The 19,124-nt window shown below is 36.3% G+C and overlaps 1 protein-coding gene across 3 annotated transcripts in view; it reads right to left on the bottom strand.

The window, feature by feature from the left end:
• The window catches only part of LOC139964716 (epithelial splicing regulatory protein 1-like), a 39,308-nt gene continuing 20,184 nt past the window's right edge, over window positions 1-19,124 (bottom strand). For all 3 annotated transcript variants that reach the window (XM_071966578.1, XM_071966584.1, XM_071966592.1), the window contains 9 exons: window positions 18,171-18,281; window positions 13,670-13,802; window positions 11,181-11,223; window positions 10,579-10,676; window positions 9,821-10,027; window positions 8,730-8,981; window positions 6,414-6,609; window positions 4,242-4,522; window positions 1-3,582 (listed from right to left, as the gene is read on the bottom strand). In XM_071966578.1, the coding sequence (XP_071822679.1) occupies window positions 3,448-3,582; window positions 4,242-4,522; window positions 6,414-6,609; window positions 8,730-8,981; window positions 9,821-10,027; window positions 10,579-10,676; window positions 11,181-11,223; window positions 13,670-13,802; window positions 18,171-18,281 (1,456 nt within the window). In that variant the 3' untranslated portion in view covers window positions 1-3,447. The remainder of the gene's footprint in view (window positions 3,583-4,241; window positions 4,523-6,413; window positions 6,610-8,729; window positions 8,982-9,820; window positions 10,028-10,578; window positions 10,677-11,180; window positions 11,224-13,669; window positions 13,803-18,170; window positions 18,282-19,124) is intronic.

Genomic DNA, 19,124 nt, shown 5'->3' with positions numbered 1-19,124 from the left:
TGGTTTTAATACTTACAGCTTTAATATTATTCTCTGCTTATTGAGAAAAAGATGATAAAATTTGGAAGATGTATACTAGCTCTTGCAAGTTACATCTTGATTAAATTTCTTTTTTCTTTTTTTCTCATCTAAATTTTATAATTATTTTAACATTAATAATGACAAAAAGTATTACAAACATTATTGCGGTTACACTTCTGCTACGTGGAAGACACATGATTTCAATGTCAGCGACGATTTAAACTGTGCTGTTAAACACAGTAAACGACTCTGGAATAATAATAATAATTATAATAATAATGGAAATATGATAAAAATAAAAACAAAACTATGACAAATTGAAGCTAATTCTACTTTAATTAAGGCACATTATGAATGCAATATATCAAGGAAGGCATTTATTCTCTTGATGGACTAATTCTACATTATTTTAAGGCACACTTTGAATGCAACTCTATGAAAGTTAAATTGAATTTTCTGTTCAATGTTAATTTGACTAGAACAATGTATGTGTTCACATGTGAAGGCCATATCAAGCAAAATAATGATACACGACAGGGTATAAAGCTATCCCTAATGCTGCAGTAATTATGCACACTTTGTCTTCAATTCTGTGAAAAGTTACATTTGATAGTCTTGATCGATGTCATCATAATTAGAGAAAAGTATGTTCACACGTTCTGGAATCACAGCATTGTTATCTGGAACAAAGGTGTACCTATAACCCTTACATTTTGTTTAGTAAAGGCGAAATTATGAAAGAAGTATCAAAGTTGAGAAGATTTTAAATTTATTATTGCTTACTTTTCTGGAAGAATATTTTTACTTCATTGGTACGTGTTGAACAAATTACAGGTGCAACATCCAGCTTGTATTTTCATAAGCTTTCCACGGGTACACGTGATCTTCGGCACGTAATCACGTGCGATTATTTAGTCCTAACCTCGGTACTTTTCATATTGATGTTACTGTGTATAATCACCTTATGGATGACATCATAAACAATTTTATTTGTACAATACAAATGACATTATCTAGTCTAAATTATCACTAACAGGCTATTCACAAAAGAAACTTGCTAAAGTGTTAAAAATGTTAATATACTTTTCTTTCTCTTTTTTTTTTGGTTTTAACAAATAATAAGAAATTGCTTAAATATTAAAGACAATTGATTTTTTTTTTCTTTTAAAATTCGACAACAAAAATAATAGCACCTTATTTACAAAAGTTGCTCGGATACTAGTCGAAAAATTTCAGTGAATTGCTACTAACTTTGTGAGTTGTAAATTCTGTCTTGATATAATATGAACTTGCGATGTGCTTATATATGAACAAACAAAGAAATATACGTTAAATACGTGAAAATTTGAGGAGCATATCTTAATATGCATAAAAATTGTATCTATGTGAAAGGTAAAAACGTGACTACGAAGAAGATCTAAATACACATTTGAGAAGAAAGATTGAGAAAGGATGAAATGGAAGAAAAAAGTGAGAAAACTGCCGAAATTTACAACTTGTAGCAATGACTAAAACTATAGTAACTAATGAGAAAAACAAATTGACTTGACAAATTCAGCCTAATATTCAATTTGTCACATTTTGAATGATCACTAAGATCCATCGATCGTTGCCATGACAATCTACTTGTTACGTTAACCATTACCACCACGTAAGCCTATTATTCATTCCAATCTACCAGACAAGTATACTTAGACTTTGGCCCGCCGAATGAGTAAAAACAACAACAGCCACACCTAATTATTCGGGGAGGATCCCTGCTCATATATGACAAGAATGTTAAAATATTACATTCTCTGTAAAGGGAATATAGACGAGGTTTATCTTCGTAAAAGTTTATCTCCTCTTTTTGAGAGATTTTTGGACAAACCAAAATGAGACTCGTCAAAGAATTTTCCAAATTATTTTCCGCTGAATGCGATAAGCTTCTTCAGAGCACTTTTGAAATTCTTTTTTTTTTTTTAAACTGAGGACGCCATTACAGAATAAACAGAGACCTACCTGTAAAAGTTTCCCTAGAAACCCGATTATGACCCAAATAACCACCTACTTCGTTCGTTAATATTTCCATACGTTCACAGAGCCCTAATGCCCACCGAGACACCAACAGCCCCTCCACCCAGAAAATATACGGGTCAAAATAATGATTTTATTTCTTTAAAATTGCATATTCGTAAAAATATTGGCAAGCAATTGTGTGGAAAGTTTTCTTTCTTTTTCAAAGAAAAAAAAATAAACGAAAAAAAAAATTAATTGTTGACATTTTTTTATCTCATTGACATATCGCCTATGTAAAATAATCACCATTGATTGTTGTCACCTCTGTGCTAAAGGTTCGCGTTATGTTTAATTCAGTTACATAACTGAAAAAGGTGGCTCAAACTCTGTATAATATTTCAATTAAAGTCATAGCTTTATATTTGAATATTTTATTTTTTTCCCTGCTAATAGCAAGATAACCTATACTTGTCAGTGTCTAACAGTTATGCTTCCACTGTAGGCTATAAGTTTGAAAGTTTATTTATCATTTATTAATTCACTGAATTCTTCACTAAGCTTATTATTGTACAAAATATAAATTCAAATTATTATTATCGTAAACTGAACTTCTGACGTTTATTGTAATTTATGACGTACACTACTACGTTGATTGGTTGGTATTTTAGCTTAAACTATATCACACGCATTTAACTTTGCAGTTGATGTAATTTAAACAAAATGTAACTTATCACAAAATGACAAGTTCTTTAAGAAGTCGAAGGTACATCCATGATCCAAATTTGACTACAGGATACTCAATTAATTTAGGCTATTATTGGGTGGCATTTGATATGATATTTTATGATGAACCACTTGTAGCCGATACAATTCTGTGTCCATTATAGGAAAATAATTCATTTGTTGAAAATGGTATTAGACCTCAATATGCAGGAATATCCCAGTGGAAATATTCCGTGCATTTAAACGGTATATATATAAACCGTCTCAATTCAGCCTAGTGTTATGTGTTATGTGAATGGCACGGCACGACACTCTGCTGTTATAGGGTGTGTTGGTAAAATTCACACGTGGTAAGGTCTGGGCCTTGGCGTTGTCTTGAACCGCGAAGAAGGTTGGTATTACTATTTCGCATGAAGCTTTAGTGCTCTCTACTTTTAGAGACTGCAAGATCAAATTTAGGCAATGTGCATGGAGGAATCAGTAACCATGGTAACTGTCTGTGTTATCTGACCAAAACTTTCAAATGAATCACTGTGTGATCAGTTACACGAAATAATGTTCAGTACTTTTGATGTTTTTTTTTTGCGTTTTTATGGTTTTCGTGAATTTAGTCTGATTTTGTTTTCATGCGTATATTTAGGGCAAGAATATAGGTTGCAGTCAGCCTCTTCTGGTGTATACCTTGTTTTTCGTCGTCTTCTAACTTTAGGCTACGAACAGCTCCATCTTCCCGCCAAACATCCTCTGCTTATCTTGAAGTGCTTTTATAGCAATTTCTTGGGTGTAGAATGATACAACCGCGTCACCATTGGGTTGAAGATGAACACTTTCTGTGGGAACCTAAATATTAAAAATAAATATACAAAAGAATTAAATTAACTTAGAAATCTATTTTATCTGAGCATGCGCTTTATAAGTGCATAAACAGTGACATCAAATGATGTCATAAGGGCAAAATGAGGCCAAATTCCTTAAATAATTTTTCGCTCTATTTAGCATATATGCTACTGTTTTCACGTTATAGTTATCCTTCAAATGTTTTCGTTTTCTTACGGTACGAAACATTGTATTAGTCACGGGTTATGTGAATCATGTAATACAATATTAAAGTAGCTTTCTGGGTTGATTTTTTGTGATAAAATGGCACTAATTGCAATATAACATTCTTTTGCTGCAAAAGTCTAAAAAGGTTTCAATTTCAAGCACGATTTGAGAAATACACGCAAGATTTGGCAATACTGCCATCCAAACTCAACACGCTTCATTAAGGTTAAACTTTGCATGAAGAGCAAATCAGGTGCATGCCTGGTCTAAGAAGACAGTAAATAGGCAAGATATAAAGTGTCAAAGAGAGAGATGAGGGAGGGGGTGGGGGTGGGGTATATGAGAGAAATATGAAGAAACACAACGCCCTAATAAAGTTAGAGAATGATGTAGTTACACGAATCCCATATGCATTTAAGAGAGGCATGTGAGAGGAAACATGAGAATAAACTCACCCCATATCCCTGAAAGAACTGGGCAACCTCTTGAGGAGCCGTTCCAGCGTGAAGCCCCCTTAGTCGGATGAAGGCACTGTTGGACCCAGGGTAGATCAGAGGGGCTGTCGGAGAGACTGGTGGGGTGGGAAAGTAGTAAACAGGGTGATGCTGCGGCAGGAAGGTGGTCGCCCCGGGATGGCGAGCGGGTACTGGCAGGGTAGGTATTACCGTAGCTCCCGGGTGTGGTGAAGACATTGGCATATTGGGGTAGGCAAGCGGAGTGGTGGGGGCAATTGCACCTAGAAATAAAAAGAACAATAGAAATGCAAACAGATTTTGTTGAGTAGATAGATAGACAGGGATAACTATACACCATATAGCAGGGTTTCCCTAACTTTATCACCTCATGAAACCCCTGTGGATGTCAGAGTTTTCCACGAACCCCCAACTTTTCGAGACACGATCTGAGTCATTATTATACTATCAAGGGCGTAGGAACCGGAGGAGCTGGGGGGCGCCAGCCCCCCCCAGTGAAAATTGTGTAGGGGCGGAAGTATCATTCCGCCCCCCCGCTCCGCAAGTCAGAAAACCCCTTTTTCATTTCCAAATGAGAAAAAAATCTCATTTGGAGCACCAAATTGCATCTAAGGCCAGGTGAAAATACAAAATTAAGTTTACAAAATGGAGTGGGTGTTGAAGTGTGCTATATTGCACCAAATTGCATCTGAGGCCACCTGGAAATGCAAAAAATTCCAAAGGGGAGGGGGAACCCCCTCCCCTTAGACCCCTCCCCCAGGCCGGCCATCAGTCTTCAGCCCCCCACTCAAAAGTACCTTCCTACGCCACTGTATACTATAATACGCATAACAGTGCTTCGTAAAAGATAATGTTCAAGTCAGCTCTTTATCTTCACGACGTACTCTCATGCGTACATATACTTCACCAAAGTCATGCGGCCTGTGTCTGTTTTCATAATTCAGTTATTTATCACATGCACGGTAGGTTACAGGTATAGCATATGCGTATGGAACGCGAAAAGAGTTTGTCGATAGGTATGACTTAAATTTGTACGTTACTAAATTATATGATATATCAGATTTTAGTTTAAAAAAAAGTACTCTAGTTTTGACTTTCAGAAACTTCTCACAAACACCCTGGGATGGACACACTAGGGGGTTCATGTACCCCAGTTAGGGAACCCCTGCCATATAGCCTTCCCTCTGGTCCTGTAACCCTCCTAAAGTTGACCCATACTTTTTGCCGCAGTCTGTCCTGACTAAAAAGTGAGGCAAGCACCCCTCGTATATAATTATGTTGATACTGTAACCATGAATGGCTGTGGTCGCAATACGTTTAAGATGTATGGCGTTTTACTTCATCGAAAGGGTTGACTGGAGAGTTTTGTTATTTCATTCATACGGATCTTATTCAAATATACATTAAGCTACAGATAAGTGTGATCTTTGTTGGAATCGAAAGTGAAATCAAAAACAAATAATGCAAACAGCGGCCACCCGCGATTAAACAGACCACTTCTGAATGGAGTGGCTATAAGCAATGCTTTGCTGCTTGATTTACATTCACATTCATACATATATCTTTACTATACAGGATGATACGCTGAACACATACAGAGTCTATGTATAGCTAAAAGCCTGCATTTGCTGTATGCTAAAAAAGATACGTTCGTCCCGTAACCTTTAGCTGCATATAGTGTTGTCTTAATTCGGTACCAGTCCGTCTCCTTACCGCCCCTCGACCGCCCCTCCCTACTCTCGGGAACGTTGAGGGTATCTATATCAATATGACTGTATTATAAACATTGTTTTATCATTTAAAGTATCCACAATATTCCGCTAATATTCTGACCATTTTCTCGCTAGTGTTTTCATCTAGTTTATATAAAGACAACCATTGTAATTGTACTCACCATGTCGTTTATATCCACACAATATAATATCCTAATATTTTAATGTTCTCTTCGACCGAACTTTTTAAGTTAATTAGAAATTCAGTGTCTAGTTTAAGCCACCTTAACAACTGTCGAAAATTGGAGAGGAATGGTATTCAAGGAAAATTATGGTAACATTTTTTTATGTAGGGCAAAATACTGTTAACCTATGAACAAAATTGAAATTTTATCGAAAATATAGTCATATAATGAATAAGAATAGCAGGGCATATTCTTACCTGGTACAGGCATGGACATTGACATTTTTGGCATCTGTCTAGGACCTCCCATCAAAACCATACTCATCTCATCTCCGGAGCATTGGAATACCTCTACGTAACGTTCACCCATATATTTCATATGACAACTCTGCGCGGCCATGTACGCATGCTCCTGCGCTGTCATCTGTATAAAAGCTTCACCATTCGGTTTGCCCTGTGGAAAGAACCGCATGACTTTAGTTTGAATGGAAGGAACGCAGGACAATAGATGATTATATGTGTAGGCCGTATATCAGTATATGTACATAGTGTGTTAGGGTGATTGCCTATACCCAAAGAACGTAGGGGAAGCAATCTTGTTTCTTACATAAATCCATTCGCACGAGCAGACGACATTTTTTTTTTTAAATTTTTAATCAGCCGCTTGCATATAGTTATCTGCATACATGCACAAGTATGGTACATATTTATATTGTGATACTCCATTAGTGTTACGACATAGGCCTACTTCATGTTTGATCACCCTCATTGAAACTTCCAAACCTTATATATGACATATTAGCAGTGGTGGACTGGCAACACGGGCATTTAGGCAATGCCCGGTGGCCCGGTGAGCCGGTGGGCTGGGGAGCCTGGTAGAAACTACAGCCCATGTTCACAGTAGTTAATAGAATACAGACGGGCTGTGTAGAAATATATTTTTAACTGTGGGAATCAGCTCATGAAACCACCATGTTAGTTAGTCTGTTAGTTCTTAACAAAAGAACGTGCTATTAGCAACCCGGCAGTGCTAATGGAGTTTATTTAGGTGTTTTCTTTCTTTTTTTTCAAGCATGTTGTCACAAAATGCTTGAAAAAAAATCCAGTCTCAAACATATATTTTTGTCTTTTTTTGTTTACGTTTTTATCTTTCCTCAGTTTAATCAAGTGTTGCTTCTGGAAAATTATTTTTGGGTAATTTTTCAAGGATTTTTGTAACCTACTAAATTGAGAAATATAGCACCATTTTGCATCTTCACTTCATAAAAACTTTCAATGTGGACCTTAGACCCCTCCCCCAGGACGGCGATCACTATGTAAGTAGCATATCAATGAATAATGGGCCGGTCTAGGTGGAAAATGCCCGGGCCAGTTTTAAGACTAAGTCCGCCCCTGCACATTAGTGTATATAAGTGCAGACAACACTTTCCTACAGTATAGTTCATGATCTAAGCATTGCACTTAAAATACTCGACAACGGAAATCATCGTCTTGAACTGGTATAAATACCAGCTGTTATTGTACTATTTCTTGGCTCGCAACTGCAGTGTGTCTGCTAGAACATGGAGCTATATATGAATTACTGTACAGAATATGTACTTCTTTGTGTGCTACTTCGCTTTCATAAAATATATAAGGAAATGAAAAAAGTGGTTGAGAACTGTTTGTTTTTTCTATAGCAGAGACACATATATATTTATACGGCAGCGTGCGGGGGGTGTAGTACTGAAATACAAGCACAGTATGTTCCGTTCTGCGAAACGGGCGTCTCTATAACATTATCATAATTACATAGGAAATATTCCTATCTGCGAACACGTTGATGACTTTGCAAGTTGAACCCACACTATTTCCCATTTGCACTTTTATACATAACTGAACGGCAGATTATCATGATTGCAATATTGCTGTTTGAAAGCGAGTATTGGTTGAAACTGTCTGGAGAGTTTATCCGTTAGAAAATGAGACAATAAGTGAAGCAAATTGTGTATAACTTGGTTATTATTAAGAAAAATAAAAGGTGTATGGAGAAAGACTTGTTGATACCATCTTTGAAAAGTGCAAGTTGATCGATGTATGAGTGTGTGTGTGTGGGGGGGGGGGGGTAGCTTTGTACACGCCACTGGTAATCCAACATGCATAACTTTGCCATCACCCAGGAAGAGAAACGCGTTAGGCAATTTATTTAGTTGATTTGGGTGAATCTACAACACTATAACAAGATATATACTTTAGTAACTAAAGTATAACATACACAATGTAGTTTATTAGCTGGACTTTCTCAGCTGTGTTAATAACCAACTTTGTTTCTTTCTCTCTTAATTGACTTTATAATACCATATATAATAAATGGGTTCTTGGAAACGAAATTTTCATTTTCGAATATGACTTACTGTTTACTGAACAGTACGTGAAACAATGTAAGATGTAAACGTCATAAGTTGATCAATTGCTATCTGTTTTCCAGTAATACTGAGTGACTTTGGTAAAATTGCCCAAAATAAGCGAAATAGATGCTTAAAACCTTTTAAAAACCAACTTATGACGTCACCATATATCATCGAGCAAACCTACCTGTAAGTTATACACCATGTGAATACCCTGCGGTCGAATGAAGTGCGCATGCTCTCCCAAGAACCTCATAATATCTTCGATAGCCGCGGTAAAAGGAAGACCTCTGAGACGAATGCAATCCTTTGCTGCACCGCTAGTAATGAACTGCTGGGTTAGCAAGGCTGGAGGAACCGGTATGGTCGGTATCGCCTGGGGCATCGTCTGGGGAGGGCCATCGGGAATGAGGGGCTCTGAATGCAGACGAGAGAGGACCTGGAGAAAGGGAGGGGAAACGTTCCAGAAACTTGTAAAGTACACAATAAATAAGTATACAAAGAAAATGTTTACTTTGACGCTTTAGGAGGGGGGGGAGGGGGGGGGCCTCAAGCATATTTTTCATTATTAAAATAATAAGTAAAAAATATGTAGTTCCTAAGTTTAGTTGAAACTACTCCTTTCTGGATAATGAGGCTTATAGATTATCACATACTGATATACCTAAAAGATTAATATGAGGCGTTATTTATCTAAAAGCTCATAGCACGATTACCCCCGCCCCCCCCCCCCTCCGCTTAATACAAAACAGGTAACACAATGACGAAATGTTCCAACTCACGTGTAGGCCTACTTTTTAGTTGATTTGACTCAAACATAGTCAATTTATTACCTTTTGAATTAATTTTGTTCAGTAGGTTTATTTTTCACCATAATTATTTTTCACTATAATGTTATTTGAAATTATACAAGATCTCCAAATTTAAAGACATTTCCTCCTAGGTCTGCCAATGCCTACCACAGCCTACCACAGCCTACCACACATTCCCAGTACTCTATACGTATACCCCAAACCTAGCCTAATATGCGTATGTATATATGGTGGTTGCCAACTAGTGCATATGCTAGTGATAATTGAGTATGTTTGCGATCGAAAAGTACTTTCGACTTTGAAAAAGAAAGGTAACACTCATGATCTGGTAATTAATATAACAGAAGTATAGGTCTACGGATTACGTCATTCTTCGAGCCACTATGATACGAAAGAAAAAGATAATCATTTTAAGGAAAATTACGAGCATGCGCAACTAGATTTTAATTTGCATATGTATATTTACCTGCTGTACTTCAGCCGTCGTGCTACGGAATATCTCAATGTAACGACTGCCAAGGTACTGCTTGTGCTTCTCGACTGCTTTTCCCGCGCTTTCTTCCGATGCAAACATCACAAAGGCATCTCCGGTCATTTTACCATTTCGGTGTTTAACAAACAATATACCGTGCTCGCCACCGGCTACCGGGCATTCTGGCCCGAAAAACTCAATCTAAGAAACAAAAGATCGATGATCGTTAATGAATGATATGATAATGTTCAAACAATTAAGTTAGACACAAAGACATTTCGTTGTAAACTTTACAACAGATAAAAAGACATAGAGAAACAAGAACACGCTTTCAGAGGTGACGAAAGAAGGTTCACTAGGTGGGGATGGGGGTGGGGGTGGAGCACAACTTCGAAGGGCAAAGGGGAATGTCAACTTTGATTAGTGGGATAAGCCACAAAATCATCTCAAATCTCCCGGACAAAATGAATCCTGAATACATTGTTCGTGTATAGTTGAAATCAAGATAAGGTTTTCCAGAGTATGCTGCCAAGGAAGCAAGGAACAGTATACTATTCGTATTCCCCTCGCCTCACCTATCGCCCAACCCCCCACCCCTACCCGTTCCCTACCAAAGTTTACGATAAGACAACACAAAATGAGGTCATGTGCAGTGCTTAGCATTTTCCCCTCGATATCTGGTGCTTTGGGTGGTTACACATTTCGAGGAAGAAATGCTTTTTTTTTTTAAATAAATTAGTTAAAAGTCTTACCACATTCTGTGCTGTTGCAGTAAAGGGTAATCCACGCATGCGCACAATGATATGTCCATCATCTCTTGATAAAAACAAAGCAGCGTCACGTGATGTTCCTGAATATTAAATAAAAAATAAACAGAATAGTAACGAATGGCGTAAAGTTAGCTAAAGCATGTTTCAATAACGTGAAAAGTATAGCGAAGGAGAAGTGGAATGACACGTTGGATGAGTTTTCAAATTGGTGGTCAACTAGGTTCCAACAAGTTTCATTTTAATTTACATGTATTTGTACCCCCCCCCTCCCCACCACCCGACCCATTCGTATCATACTTTGCGAATAATCTGTTAATAATAACAATAATAATTATACTAATAAACTTATAATATATAGGCCTACATTGAAAAAAAAAGTAACACTAACAAACGAAAATCACTAATATACACTTAAATAACTGGTAACACTTGTAACACGTATTATATTAACACTAACATCTGCTACTACTTAACTGTTGTATTTTACATTATAAACACAATAGTTTAACACTACTAACACCAATAGCAAAAATAGTATACACTGGCTATATACTAATACTTTATACGTATACGAGACACCTTACCTGCTGCGACCTTTATAAATTCTTCTCCTGTGGCTTTGAAAACCTAAACAAAATTGAAAAAGAGATTTGCGATTTAATTTTTAGAAAATCAATTTACGAAGCCTATATAATTATTTTAAATTATGTCCTTTCCTTAGTGATTTATGTATTTTGAGAAAAACCGAAGTCATATTTAGAGCTTTAAAGTTATATCAGAAAACAACAATTTAAACGGAAAAATGGTTTATTTGATCGAAACATAAACACGATGTGAACAGAGGGGGAAAGAAAATGGTAAAGATAAAATGAAAATGGCTGTGCGGCGCGGAGGGAGGGGGAAAGGGGGAGAAACTATCCCCTTCGTTATATCGTCGTCGTTAAGTCTCTTCAAAGTCCGCGAAAAGTTCCTCCACCCCCCCCTCCCCTCCTTCACCAGTGAGTGCAACAGCGTCTCCATTGATTGACATTGTTGTAACGTGTGACGACTAGACTCATTCACCCTCCAAGACGAATATATTTCAGATTTTTCCCCCTTTACTTGACCTAGTGAATCGATTTGATGTGTCGGACTGTCAAGATTTATTATGATGTATTGGACATGTTAAGAAAGTTTCAAATCGCAAAAAAAGGAAAACAACCCATTTTTGTTAACTCATTTAGGCAGGAAGGTAATTTGTCACATAATTTTTTCCTATCAGTTATTGCTATTCTGGTTATTAGGTCAAAAAGTAATTTGTAATTTTTTTTATATCTTATTTGGTTTTAAGAAATCAAATCAAATTATCCAACAGGTATAATCTACTTAACGTTTAAAAGTTCAACAAAACGACCACCAGACGGTCTATGTGCAAAACAAACATCTGCAACAACTTTATGCTAAGTTTGACTTGGCTAGAAGAGTATATTGTAGAATGGTCACACCGGTGAGCATACTATATAAAACCATATGGCGATGCGTGGATGTGGATGATACTGCATGCATTAAATCCGTGATTTAATGGTTGAGCTTCGTACAACCTCTCATGAAATCCCTTTCTCGGTATACATTTCCGATTAGTCTGTAACTTCACCTACGCAAAGTTCACATGAACAAAGCTATGTAAATACCTTTTGTGCCAGAGACATAACAAAGACAATAGAAGGCATACAATAGAAAATCCCAAATTGTTTACTTTGTTGACAATATTCTCATTTTCACATAATAATGACAGCCGAATTTTTCAGTTCCATATAGTTGGTTTGCAAGAAAACGACAGAAATTTCAGACAACGACAAAAAAAAAGGTTATGATTTCTATCCTCAATGGATTATAAAGAAGCTATTTGTGTTGTTTTGTTTTAATAAAAAAAAAATTAAAGAAGAAATAGACATTAAAGAAAGTAAATGTCAATACAATTTTACATGGTACACCGTCAGCGTGCACCAAAATAAAGCAAATCCAAAAACGAAAAGAAAATATTCCTGTAATTTAGTTCCTGAAAAAATATGATGATTCCACCAAAACGTATAAACAATCTGAGATTTATATTGTGTTTGCATTTCAAGAATTAATAGTCCTTCTTTATGGAATGTTATTGTTGTCATGGACGTGACACATCCTGTACGGATGGTCTCAGAAGTCGTAACGTGTTTTGATCGTGCCTTATTTGGAGTTTGATGACGTAGCTGCTGTAGGCTTAGTGCATATTATTTTACAATAATGTTTTTTCATTCATAAGATTCATTAGTAGGAAGTTAATACGAAAGGATATTACTGTTTCCGTTTCACGACTGTTATAGGAAGGGTAAGGGTAGCGGGTTGAGAGGGGGGGGGGGACAATGTCAGGAAAAATAAATATATATATAGGCCTATACTTTTAACGCAACGCCTGGTAGTTTTGAAAGATTACTGAACTGATCAAGCCTCACTTAGAATATATTGTGGAAAAGGCGTGTGGGCACTGTGTCAGATATAAAAGGGGGAAGGGTTGGGGCACTGTGTCAGATATGCTAGGGGAAGGGGGTTGGGGGTTGGGGGCACTGTGTCAGATATGAAAGAGGAAGGGTTGGGGCAATATGTCAGATTTGGCAGGGGAAGGGGGTTGGGGGAACTGTGTCAGATATGGAAGGGTTGCGACGAGGAGAAACACCTTTAGTCAACTATTGTAACCGCTATCCAGTTTCAGTGTTAAAGCACAATGCGATTCATTTGAGATATATGACGAGTGACCTGGCTATACTAGACGGTATGAAATTAAACAAACTGAAAACGAAAGTGTTAATCAATTGTTATCAATAAAACAGTATGAAATATAAAATATTCAAATATTCATTCAATGCATATAGACAAAAAAAAACTTCTTTAAATCCAGTGTACCAAAAAGGAAAGGAATAAAAAATAAAACATAAAACAGAGGGAGATGGTGGGGTTTGGGTGGGGGGGGGGGTTAAAAAACTGAATCGACAAATCGAAAGAGCAGAACAGTATATCTGAGAAGCATCACATGTCCTACAGAAAGTTACCCACATACCTCTACATAGCGTTTGCCCAAGTTATGTTTGTGTCTCTGCAGCGCCATGTCCCTGTTTTCCGAGTTTTCGAAATGAACCATTACCTCACCATTTCGACGCCCGCTGGAGTTGAGGCACAAAGCAACACCACCCCTGAGAAGGAGAAAACCGAATTACCAGGAAACCGCTCAAAAAGAGAGAGAGAGTATACAATTCACGGTGTACCAATATACCACCGCTATGTATAAGTAAACAGAAGGGGTGGGGGGAAGCCCATACCGCTGTAAAACCACTAACAAGTACAGCAATTCATTTGCAATCAAAAAAGACCCAATTACCTCCAAAATACTGAAAAGAGAAGCCGACTAAATTTAGTGAGATGGGATATCTACTACATGAGACCATGATGAGATTCATACCAATGAATCCAGCTCATTCTGCTCATTATACACACTCAAAAACAATGGAATTAAAAAGCGTAAGAAAAGGATGAAAGTTTCCCCTTAATTTACTATCATAGATTTTTTGTTTTTAAATGTAATTTTGAAGATACCCACAACTTCCTTAAAAGGCGGCATTTGGCTAGTCCAAATTAGTTGCATAGGCTAATTCAATATATAAATATTATAAATATTTTTCTGAGTTAAATGTATTAAAATTATTTCAGTTTTGTGTGTGTGTGTGGATGGTAATCTGGGAAATAAAGAAGCTGGCGCTTCAGCCATTGGAGTTATGCTTTTAAGATTCTTTCATCACTTCTAGCTATTTAGTATAGTTAAATCAAGTCTGTGTTACACAGAATCTATGATTAGTGTAAGTAAATAACGTGTTGGAAAAGCAAGCAACTTCTTTCAATCATGATAATAAACCCATATTCTAGTTTCTATATTAGGAAAGGAAAAATAGAAAAAGAAATGGCTAAAGAAGTATAGGAAAGAAGAGTAAATGGAAAAGATAACCTTTGAAAAAATTCCCTGATGGTAACATGCGACGAACAGTTAAACAACTGCAACTTATTTAACTTAGACGTGCAAAATGTTATTCTATAGGCATAGTTTGTATATATATATATATATATATATATATATATATATATATATATATGTATATATATATATATATATATATATATATATATATATATACCCTTACCTAATGAAGGTTGCGCAACATTCAAAGAAATGCAATTAAGATGTGTGTGGCAAATTGCCACACTGTTGTGGCAATGTCATGATACTCTAGCATATCTAGCAAGTTTGGGTCTCTATATTATAACCCCTTCACATATGTTGCTCTTATTCTTTCTAATTGACATATAATGCTTTGTCGTTGATAAAACTAGATAATTAACATAACAGAATGACAGTTATTGGAACTTGTTTATCCTTTCAGTTTCTATAAGTTTCGATTTGTCATTACATAACTTCTTTCTCACGATTCGACAGAGTTTAACTTGTACTTTATCGTTTGCAGTTATTGCTTAAAGTCATTGTTAGCTTAATTATACTATGTTTTAAATTGCAATTGCGACTCCTTTTGAGTACAAACAGAAAAAAAACAGATTCATTGATGGAAAAGAAGCAAATGTAAATAATTATTTACAAAGTACTTTCACCTTATCTGTTCTTTTGGAAGAAACTACAAAGCATAACCATTCTTTAATAAAAAGGTTAATGGTTATGACAGGGGAAGAATGGGCCGGGGGGGGGGGCAGGGGCTATCGCGCAGTAACAAATAATTTGCCGGAAAGAATATTGGGGGCATGTTATCTTTTCCAATCCAATTATCATCAAATATTAAATGGTATCAGTTATAATCAGACTCATTTTGTTTTTGAAAATTAAAATATAAAATTTATGAAATATTTCATATTTCCACACAATTGTATTATATATTTACATTTACTATCCATAGGCCTTCTATATGAAGGAAAAAAAATTAACTAGGACGTGGTTATCGATAATTTCTATTCATATGGATGTTTATTCATAAAACATAGTGAATTAATCAAAACTATGCAAATCTATAGTATTGATACTGCACTAAAGACACTAATATCGATTTCTCATACTTATAATAAAAGTAACAAAATCCATAAACCTATTTATAAAATAACACAGCAGACCAACAATAATCGTGTGTATTGCACCCTCCCAATATTACGAAAGTTGCTCAAGAGCTATAACCACGCCCATAAAATCTATCCCAGATCATTACGGTTGGATGCGTTTTTGGCATTCACACAATGATACTGCCCTGTTTATATTTACAAATATTTATATACCCGCATGCAAAGTATAAAGTACGGCTGAGATGTCGAGTGTGCACTCTGCCGGGATCACTTTACCGTCAGCACCCCAAGGAGAAAAAAAAAACTATTTTCCGCACATCAATCCAATGATGTATCATAATTCTCGAGAATTTTTTTTTATATCAGTCTCGCATGGTTTTGTTTTTCGCTTCCCAGACACACGGATATTAATATCTAAACCAGTAAAAAACAGCCTTGAAAGTAACATTGGTAGCCTACAACAAGCCTATACCTATTGAGGTATAGATCCGTGTATAGACAACTCAGTTAAGTTTTCAATCCTTAACATTACTTAACCCACAAAATGACTTACCTTGCGTTTCGGATTCCTGACGGATGTAATAGTAGTGATATACTGTAATTATACCTATAGGCCTACTGTACGCTGTAAGGTCGAGCTGATTATCTTACCAGAAATTGACGAGAAAACGAAAGCTTTTATGTGATGTATAACGGCTTCAGAGCACAGCAGCATATCGCAGTAGTCTGTTTGCCAGGTTTTCAAGTGGCATGTTGTAATTAAGGCAATACAGAAATGAAAATATCCTAACTAATGTCCTATTATATATATATCAACGGTGACATCGTCCCTCGCTCAAATACGAAACTAGTTCAAACTCCACGATACCTATACGGCTGCCCCTTTCACTATACAACACTCATATGTGTAAGTGTGTGTATGTGCGCGTGGTAACTATAGCTATCTTTTCTACGTTTCCTCTTTTCCTAAAACAAAAGTAAAACGAAGCAGCACAAGTGCACATTGTTTCCTGAATGACTCCCGAATGCGAACGAGCTGTTCTAGTCAGGGCGAACCAGGCTCTTTCCGCTTGCAACGTTCTTTCTCTCTTTGGGTGGTTTTTTTTTTTTTTTTTGGCCACATGGTATCCCTTTCATATATCATATTGAGTGCTAATCACTTTTACTTCACCAGGTATCCGGTTGACTTGATAGTAAACTTAAAAACCTGTTTTGTTTTTTTGGTCTATGAGGATATATACGGGCTTAGTATGGGAAGTTTATCGCAGCCAAGTTACACATTGTAGTATATGAAAAGCATTTATCGTGGCAGTATATATGTACTTACACATATAACCCTTACAAAAGGTTATAAGAAAAAAACTTGATATAGCAAACGCCGATTTCCCCGATAGAACAAGAAGAAGCCAAATATTACGGAAGGCTCAAGGAATTGGCACTGACCTTAGCGGTAGGCTTGTGTAACCAAAAAGGTGGGGGAAAGATGGGCGAAATGCCACGCAACCCTTTTTTCCCTTTCCTGTAGTTGCACTTATACTAATTGAAATCTATGGTTGGCAACGATAACACCGAAGACTAGATTGACTTAACAATTCGTCGATAGTCAGGACAGATTCAGGAAACCATGGCTATGGCTTGTTGTACTCTAAGTGCGGAAACAGTGAGTGATTAACTCACTGCCCAAGGTTCATCAGTGACATCTGAACTTTTAGTTTTGTAGCTCAAAATTTGAGCAAAAGATGCATTTAATATTCCCTCAGTCATACCTTGTTGAAGTGTATCATGTACACATGAATGGGTGAAGTCAATATAGTCCCGCACCTATACACACTTTTCCAAAATGTGAAACACTTACATACTGTTGTTTGCTTTTCTTTCTTCTTTTTGCCAGTTTTTCAACAACAAAAACGTTCCGTCAAGGTTTACTGAATGCATGTCAAAATGCAATATTGTAATTTAACACCCTTTCTTCTTTGTCAGTATAACGGTTTGACTTCACATCATGCTTGCTGTGTTTGTTTATTTATTTGTTTATTTGTTTTGTTTTCATCCCATCAGTGTTCATTTAAGCCGCCATGGTTGATGACCAAATAACCGATCGAGCAGGCAAACTTTGATCCTTATGGTCATGTATTAAAAAAAACGTGAATATATCCTCGTAAACATTGCACCCTTACTTCCTGACAGAGAGAATTCACTTTGTGAAAGTGTCACGGATGATCAATAGTTTGAGGAGTGAATTAAGCCCTCGACGAAGTATGTCTTCATTCAGACTTAGCCCCAAAGAATAGAGGATATTTTCGATTCATTTTGTAGTTAAACTTGTAAGATATCACTCTAAGGAAATAGGAGAATTTCCGCATCAAACGAGTGATCATTCCGGACACTCGCAAAGAATAAATTCTCAGTCTTTGGAAGTAAGTGTGTGTTACTTAAACGGCGATACTTACTTGGCGATGTTTAGCCCTTTGAAGAATCTGAACACATCTCTGTCTGACGCTTGCCAGGGCAGACCGCGAGCTTTCACAACTGTGTCATCGGAAACAGAATCAGTTTTCTCACTGCAAAAGAAAAGGAATGAAAAAGAAAGAAAAAATATCAATAAATTCCCGGAAAAGGGTGTAGAACAATCCTGACCTCACTTTGAAAAGTTAACAATATTGATACGTTCTTCACCAAAGGTGAACATTTTTTGTTATATATATTTACATACATAGAAGCTTGCACGCACGGCACGGTTCAGTAATAAACGCAGTCTAAAATATACTGAACGTATATTAAAGTGAACCAGGAAATAGTCGAGGTTTGGCAGCTTATCAAAACAAAATAAATGCATAGGTCATACTTGACCAACATGAGAGAAGGTATGGTTTCCTCTCTTACAAAAACATTATCGGAAATTACTATATTGATGCAAGGTAATTATCATAATGACTAAAGAGAGTACTAAATGTTTTGTACAAAGGTTTTTGTTTTGTTTTTTTGTTCAACAAACACATTTGAGAATATGTGTCATAACTTTGAATAAAACGTGGAATACACGGAAATGTTTATAACACAACTTTATTCGGTGGCATAATGAGAGTATGAGAGTATAATTGTTATTTTCTATGTTTTTTTTTTTTTTGTTTAACATACAAATCAAGGTTTTATTTGAATTAATATACCAAATACAAAGTTAAAAGATTTTGCCTAAAAGGGTCATTGAAGCACCAAGGCCCGTTTGAGATGTCCCTCTGACCTAACTATGACCTTTGATATCCCTCTATAAGCAACAACTATATTCAGAGTATAAAACAAAATGGCTGAAAATGTTATCTTATAAGCTCATTTGATGACGTTAAAAAGATACAATCTTTCGCCTCTTCAAATGAACTATTCATGAACTTCTAACGAACTATTTA

Source organism: Apostichopus japonicus, chromosome 3 (genome assembly GCF_037975245.1).
Source record: "Apostichopus japonicus isolate 1M-3 chromosome 3, ASM3797524v1, whole genome shotgun sequence".
Classification (NCBI taxonomy): Eukaryota; Metazoa; Echinodermata; class Holothuroidea; order Aspidochirotida; family Stichopodidae; genus Apostichopus; species Apostichopus japonicus.
The sequence above is the reverse complement of the archived record's forward strand: the minus strand, read 5'-3'. Positions and strand labels throughout refer to the sequence as shown.